This window comes from Formica exsecta, unplaced genomic scaffold (assembly GCF_003651465.1).
Source record: "Formica exsecta isolate Colony F162 unplaced genomic scaffold, ASM365146v1 scaffold863, whole genome shotgun sequence".
NCBI classification, from domain to species: domain Eukaryota; kingdom Metazoa; phylum Arthropoda; class Insecta; order Hymenoptera; family Formicidae; genus Formica; species Formica exsecta.
The window spans coordinates 19,972-27,722 of record NW_021853635.1 but is presented as its reverse complement, the minus strand read 5'-3'; the positions used below and the strand labels follow the sequence as shown (position 1 = coordinate 27,722).

Here is a 7,751-nt window from a genome sequence, read left to right as displayed (position 1 = left end):
TCAGCCCGCGCTTTTTCGATCGGAGAGGGACTCGGCGGACGCGCGCGAGACGGCAACGTCACACCCCCCACTCCCAAGAGAAACCGTACCGGCGTCAATCACCCGCCGCAGCCACTATTCCGATCTTCCGTATTTCGAATCGGGCGTCGGCGAGCGACCGGAACCTCCAGAGTAACGGCGACAACACAAAGCGGACAATTCACCACACATTCGAAACAACAAAACTGACGCGACCATTTCGGGAGTCAATGTGTGCGTGTGTGTGTGTGTGTGTTAATGATAAACTATTATATAATCGTCTATTATATAAAACGTCATAAGGTCGCCGCTCGACTTTGCATGTATTCCGAAATGTGCTGACAGTATTAAAAATCTATAGTATATGTGACGTAAAAGTTATAGTATAGATTCTCAATACTGTCGGCATATTTCGGAATGCACCCATTATTTCGAACATGCGCTCATATACATATTTCGATATGTGCGCACAATCCGGCGCAGAGCGTATTGTTGCATCATTATTTGCTCGTGAATGTGGTTTGAGAAACACGTGGTGCTGTGTAAGGAATAACTTTATTATATATTTTCATATTTATATCTTTGATATTTTTTATTTGGTGACATATTTGTGATACGAGTGCAAAAAAACACCACTAAATGATGAATTGTGATAATAATAATACATCACGTCCTAGTTGTGCAAGTTCGAGCCAATCTTCTAGTTTGGTATGTATACTTTAATTATGTGTATATTATATTGCAATTACTTGTTATATACTAGTATTATTTATAATAAACTTCTCATACGTTACATATTTTCTAACACATATTGTATCATAAACAAAAAGTTACAAATTGAAGTATAATCGATTTTTAGGTTAGTACCGGTATAATATTTTACTGAGTTCAGATTTAGATATTTTTAATATACGCAGTAATTATTTTTTCCGTTTACCCAAAAATAAGTTAAACGTGATATTTATAAAATCTTTTATCTTTATATATATCTGAAATATTGAAAATTACACTCTCTGAAATTATATAGGTCTGTTTTGTAAATCTGCTAACGAAATATCAAATAAGAATATATGTATAATATATGTAGATTATTTTTATTCCGCAATATTTATCTATACGTATTCTTTGTTTATTTATAAGTACCGAAAAGGAAAACGAAAGAATTATCAAAGGTTACAAATAGACATTTTCGTAGAATCGTTTATAATGAATACTGTAAGACCAGAGAGCAACGACATGATAAAATACAGCACTCTTTTTGTAATACTCTTGAAAATATTTCAAACACGTCTTATACAAACAATAATGCTCATGAATATAAGAATGTTAATTCAGTTTGCAATTTTCCTAAATTAATCAAACCAACATATTTTAACATTGATAGAGATATATTTCAGTCACAGAATAAAATTACTTTAGCAGATAAATCGCTCATTGGATTATTAAAAATAATATCTCGCATAATTCTGCAAATGAGTTATTATCAATAATGAAATCAGAAAATTTGCTTGTTCCAAAAGATTGTAGGGCATTGTTAAAAACTCCTTCAATATGTAATGATATTGTAAATATGCCACCTGGTGCGTACATACATCTAGGTATTGAAAAAGGCATATTTAAAAAAATACATAAGAATATATTAACAGATAATTTGGAAATCCTTCCAGTAACAATTAATATTGATGGCTTACCGTTGAGTAAATCATCAAAGAGTCAATTTTGGCCTATTTTAATGTCAATAGATATATTAGAAATTTCAGAATCTTTTATTGTAGGCATTTATCACGGATTTAAAAAACCAGAGTCAATAATTAATTTTTTGGATGAATTTGTGAAAGAATATTTGTTTTTAAGAAAGAATGGTATTATTATAAACAATAAATTAGTTAGATCGATATTTAAAAAAATTATTTGTGATACACCTGCTATGGCATATGTTCTTTCAATAAAATCTCATACAGGATATTTTGGTTGTAATAAATATACACAAAAAGGTAAATTTTTTAGAGGCAGAATGACATTTCCAGAACTTGATGCTACATTAAGGACCGATAATAGTTTCGCATTGCAATCACAACAAGAGCATCATAAAGGTTCTACCTCTTTAGAAAAGATAGGTATCGGTTTAGTCAGTAACGTGCCGCTCGATTATATGCACTTAGTATGCCTTGGTGTAATGAAAACACTTATAATGTTTTGGATTGGAAAAAAGGGAAATAATCGTTTCAAGCTAATAAATGACTATGATATAAAATTAATATCAAAGATTATGAAAATTTTCCGAAAATATATCTCTGAAGAGTTTTGTCGTCTACCAAGATCTATAGAAAATGTAGAACATTGGAAAGCAACAGAATTTAGACAATTTCTATTATATACAGGTCCCGTTGCATTGAAAGGAAAATTGCCTAAAATGCAATATAAACATTTCTTATGCTTACATATCGCTATAAGAATTTTGTGTTCATCAAAATGTATCAGGCTTAATGCATATGCAAGATCTTTAATTCGATATTTTGTTGAAAAGTACAAAAAAATATATGGTAATGAATATATTACATATAACGTGCACAATCTTTTGCATCTTTGTGATGATGTATTATTATTTGGAAAAGTTGATAATTTTAGTGCATTTAAATTTGAAAATTATATGAGTAAAATAAAAAGAAAAATGAAAAATTCACGGTATCCTTTGCAACAAATATACAATAGAGTTGTTGAAGATAGAAAATGTCTAACATCTGTTAACATGTTTAATTTGCCTGAAGAAGATGATAAACCTTTAGTAAGTAATGAAAATGGGAAAATTTATAGATACTATAAAAAACTTTCTCATGACAAATTTACAATATCATTATGTCAAAGGAATAATTGTGTTCTTTTAAGGAATTCTAGTTATATGCTTATTTCAAATATTTATAAAAATGAAAATGATGATATAAAAATAGTTGGAAAAATTTTCCAAAATGTATCTCATTTTATAGAAAAGCCTTCGTTTAGTTTAGCTATAAAAGTCATTGATATACATGAAATATCAAATATATCAACTTTCGATTGTAAAGATATTAAAGCAAAATGTTTAATCTTACCAATGAATGATAAATTTGCAATAATTCCATTATTACATAATAATTTGTAATATTTATTGCGTACTAAAAAGCATTACGTGATATGCTCATGTAAAATTTAAATATTATTTTATTATTGTGATAATTTTTTTTAATTTATGCTTATATTAAATATATATGTTATTTGTACAGTTTTCTTCATAAAATTACTAATTTAATACTGATACTATATGCAAAATAACATCAGTAATTAATACTCTCTCTCTGGTCTTTCAAGATAATATTTGCGATTGTTGTTATAAAAAATTAATGATAAAATAAATTCAAATATCACATTTCCAAACAATATTTTCTGCAGCATGATCTAATTTATTCAGTTGTCAAATTTCATACTGAATATGACGAAGATGAAACATATTCTGTTATCCCAACATTATGGTTAAGAGAAGATGATAAGTATTCTTATTGGCCAAGAAAGGATATACGTAATTGTATTATAAAATGTAAAAAACCACAAAATGATTGGATAATTTGCCGAGTTACTGTACTTGCTAAATACGGTATGTATCGAACATTGGAAAGCAACAGAATTTAGACAATTTCTATTATATACAGGTCCCGTTGCATTGAAAGGAAAATTGCCTAAAATGCAATATAAACATTTCTTATGCTTACATATCGCTATAAGAATTTTGTGTTCATCAAAATGTATCAGGCTTAATGCATATGCAAGATCTTTAATTCGATATTTTGTTGAAAAGTACAAAAAAATATATGGTAATGAATATATTACATATAACGTGCACAATCTTTTGCATCTTTGTGATGATGTATTATTATTTGGAAAAGTTGATAATTTTAGTGCATTTAAATTTGAAAATTATATGAGTAAAATAAAAAGAAAAATGAAAAATTCACGGTATCCTTTGCAACAAATATACAATAGAGTTGTTGAAGATAGAAAATGTCTAACATCTGTTAACATGTTTAATTTGCCTGAAGAAGATGATAAACCTTTAGTAAGTAATGAAAATGGGAAAATTTATAGATACTATAAAAAACTTTCTCATGACAAATTTACAATATCATTATGTCAAAGGAATAATTGTGTTCTTTTAAGGAATTCTAGTTATATGCTTATTTCAAATATTTATAAAAATGAAAATGATGATATAAAAATAGTTGGAAAAATTTTCCAAAATGTATCTCATTTTATAGAAAAGCCTTCGTTTAGTTTAGCTATAAAAGTCATTGATATACATGAAATATCAAATATATCAACTTTCGATTGTAAAGATATTAAAGCAAAATGTTTAATCTTACCAATGAATGATAAATTTGCAATAATTCCATTATTACATAATAATTTGTAATATTTATTGCGTACTAAAAAGCATTACGTGATATGCTCATGTAAAATTTAAATATTATTTTATTATTGTGATAATTTTTTTTAATTTATGCTTATATTAAATATATATGTTATTTGTACAGTTTTCTTCATAAAATTACTAATTTAATACTGATACTATATGCAAAATAACATCAGTAATTAATACTCTCTCTCTGGTCTTTCAAGATAATATTTGCGATTGTTGTTATAAAAAATTAATGATAAAATAAATTCAAATATCACATTTCCAAACAATATTTTCTGCAGCATGATCTAATTTATTCAGTTGTCAAATTTCATACTGAATATGACGAAGATGAAACATATTCTGTTATCCCAACATTATGGTTAAGAGAAGATGATAAGTATTCTTATTGGCCAAGAAAGGATATACGTAATTGTATTATAAAATGTAAAAAACCACAAAATGATTGGATAATTTGCCGAGTTACTGTACTTGCTAAATACGGTATGTATCTATAATTAATAATAAAAAGCAATATATATATTGCTAATAGTTGCGAATAGTTTAATGAAAAGTTTAGCGGATAACTGCGTACAAAATATTAACATTTTGAAAAAAAAAATTTCTTAGATTCATACGAACATGCTCTACAGAAGGAGAAAAGATTAATGGAAGAAAAAAGCAATACCGAATCGGAATCTCAATTAGGTCGTGGATTTAGGAAAAAAAAAAATTCACATCGCATTTCAAAAGAAAAGGGTATAAAAATTTTATTTGATAAAATATATTAAAAGGCTTTTGTCTTTGATAAATGTATATACAATTATTCACTTAGGTGTTATTTTGTTTTCATATAAGAAAATACTAAAGATATTTTTTAGAAAATATCAGGTAATAATAAATATAGATAATATTTTTCAGATAATTCGAGTAATTCGAGTGCAAACGAAATCAGCGACAATGATTCTATTCCCGAATTAAATAACAATTTACACGAACAAGGTATAACCGATATTTTACATTTTATTTTTTTACATTTTTTCATTTATAAGAAAATATATTTATAAAATAAAAGTAATATTTTCATAAAAAATGTGTTTTCTAGATGATGATGTCAATCAAAATATTGGTCATAATGATCCACATATCCTACATATGGATGAGATTCCAATTGTCATAGAAGTAGAAAACAATATTATTCCTACAAAAGATGGTACTATTTCTACATGCAATCATAATAAAAGTTATAATATCTATTATATTTATACTTTATCCAACAATCCCAACAAATTATTGTTAAAAATTTTGCTATTACAGCTACTGAAACTCTCGATTCCATATTACGATGTGTTCTTGAAATAAAACTAATGTGTAGACGAATAGACGAGCGTTTACATGTTTTGGAAAATAATGGTAATAATTTAAATATTCATCGTAATATTGATATGCTTCCACAATTACCAATGGATTGTATTGAACACATTAATAATTTAGAAATTATATTAGCATCTGAGGAAGCACAATCACAGCTGGTATGTATACAATACATTTTTATCTTTTTTTAAAAAATATAACATATTAACATTATGAATATGATTTATTAGTAATATTTTATGGTAGGTTAATATGTTAATCATGATTGGTGGTACTACATCAAAAGATGCAATGAAAAGAGTATTGCAAAAATTATTTACAAATAATCTCGCTTCCAAGTGCTCTTGGACTGGAGCTAAAAATAATTTTAAATTAAAAGATTTAAAAATGATTATTTGCATGAAAAGTAAGTTGCATACAATATCATTTATATTTGTCTATTATTTAATATCTATTTTTGATCTATATTACTTTTTAATTAATAAATCTTATATATATCCATTTTTTTAGATGCCATAAAAAACATTTGTTCCACTATAACAGAAGCACAATTTGAAGAGATTTTAAAAGCATGGTTTAGACAAGCAAATTTGCGGTTAAATCGTGAAAATGTCAGGAATAATGCAAGAAACGATAATGCGAGAAACGATATATAATGTTTTTATTTCTATTTTCAAAAAAATGTTATTTTATTTTTATTTCACGTTTTTGTTTTCATATAGCATTTAATTTAATATACGGAATTAATTAATTCAAATTAAAATAACATATAATTCATATAATGTTAAAATTATAAAATACTTATTTTTATAACACATAAATTAAGTTCCTAATTTTATAAATTTTTTTTGCAATTCACCAAAGTTAGATTAATATAATATTTATTTAATACAATAGTTTTGTTATTAAGTATTAATTTATAATTCTTTTAGAATGTAATGTCATAATTTTCATTATATTTTGGACAAGTTTTTTTTTTAATACAGTATTATAGAGAAGTAGCTAAAGATTCACCAATTTTATACGTCATCTTATATTAGAGAAATGTCGTCATTTTAACGTCACTTTTACGTCGTTTCAAAGGTGAATTTGATGTAACCAGTGACTAAAAAACGACGTTATAATGACGACACCTTGTTACCTAGGATACGAGATCATACATAATTATATATAATCATATATAATTATATATAATCATATATATTTGTATATATTTATATATGAGCATATTTCATATATAATTGCAAACTTTGTGGAAAGAGTTAAAAAATTAACAAAACTATATTCTTCAATTATTTTCAGGTGAAATTTATTTGAGAGAGAGAGAGGAAAAGGGAGAGAGGGAAAGGAACAGGGAGAAAGAGAGAATTTTAATTTTAAAACTTGATGATCTTCCATGACATTTTCGTTGACGGAAAATCCAAATGACTTCAAAAATTTGTCATTAGCAAATGATGTATCAACTCTGGGACACTGTGAGTGTCTGTGTGTGTGTGAAAGCACATAAAATTTTACAGTATTCATTCATTATTAGCGCAGATTCATTAGTGGCAAGAAATCCGAGTAAACATCGTTATATTATTGTATATAAGTACAACGGAACTGAATATTATAATACGTAAATAATATTGCAGAAGTGTTACCGATAAGCTATTGCCCACTCGGCATGTAATATTTCTGATACATTGCTGCAATATTCCATTTGAAATATTACACCTTTCAACAATATTACAGAAATATTTCACGACCGTTTCTGCAACATTTCTGCAATGTTTCAATGTCCGCAATCATTTCAAATGCAACCTTGCTAAAAGATTTCAGCAATATTTCGGTAATATTACTGAAATATTTCTAAAACATATCCCAAGTAGCAAACTGACGTAATAATGACGGTAAATTTTGGTCACAAAATGACCACTTAGACATCCTAACT

At 26.7% G+C, this 7,751-nt stretch overlaps 1 protein-coding gene across 5 annotated transcripts; it reads left to right on the top strand.

Moving 5' to 3' along the window:
• The first annotated feature begins 7 nt into the window (after positions 1 to 7).
• Positions 8 to 6,588, top strand: LOC115244769. 5 transcript variants are annotated; one of them, XM_029822699.1, is made up of 9 exons: positions 8 to 726; positions 3,445 to 3,646; positions 5,075 to 5,203; positions 5,366 to 5,446; positions 5,550 to 5,657; positions 5,762 to 5,857; positions 5,951 to 5,976; positions 6,065 to 6,224; positions 6,329 to 6,588. In XM_029822699.1, exons 1-9 carry the CDS (start codon positions 658 to 660, stop codon positions 6,472 to 6,474), a joined length of 1,017 nt encoding a protein of 338 aa, XP_029678559.1. In that variant the 5' UTR covers positions 8 to 657; the 3' UTR covers positions 6,475 to 6,588. The 5 variants fall into 5 exon arrangements, with proteins under 5 accessions (XP_029678559.1, XP_029678558.1, XP_029678557.1 ...); XM_029822698.1 differs by having other exon boundaries at positions 5,762 to 5,976; XM_029822697.1 differs by lacking the exons at positions 5,075 to 5,203; positions 5,366 to 5,446; positions 5,550 to 5,657; ... (2 more) ...; positions 6,065 to 6,224; positions 6,329 to 6,588 and having other exon boundaries at positions 8 to 252; positions 502 to 726; positions 2,026 to 3,585.
• The last annotated feature ends 1,163 nt before the right edge of the window (positions 6,589 to 7,751 follow it).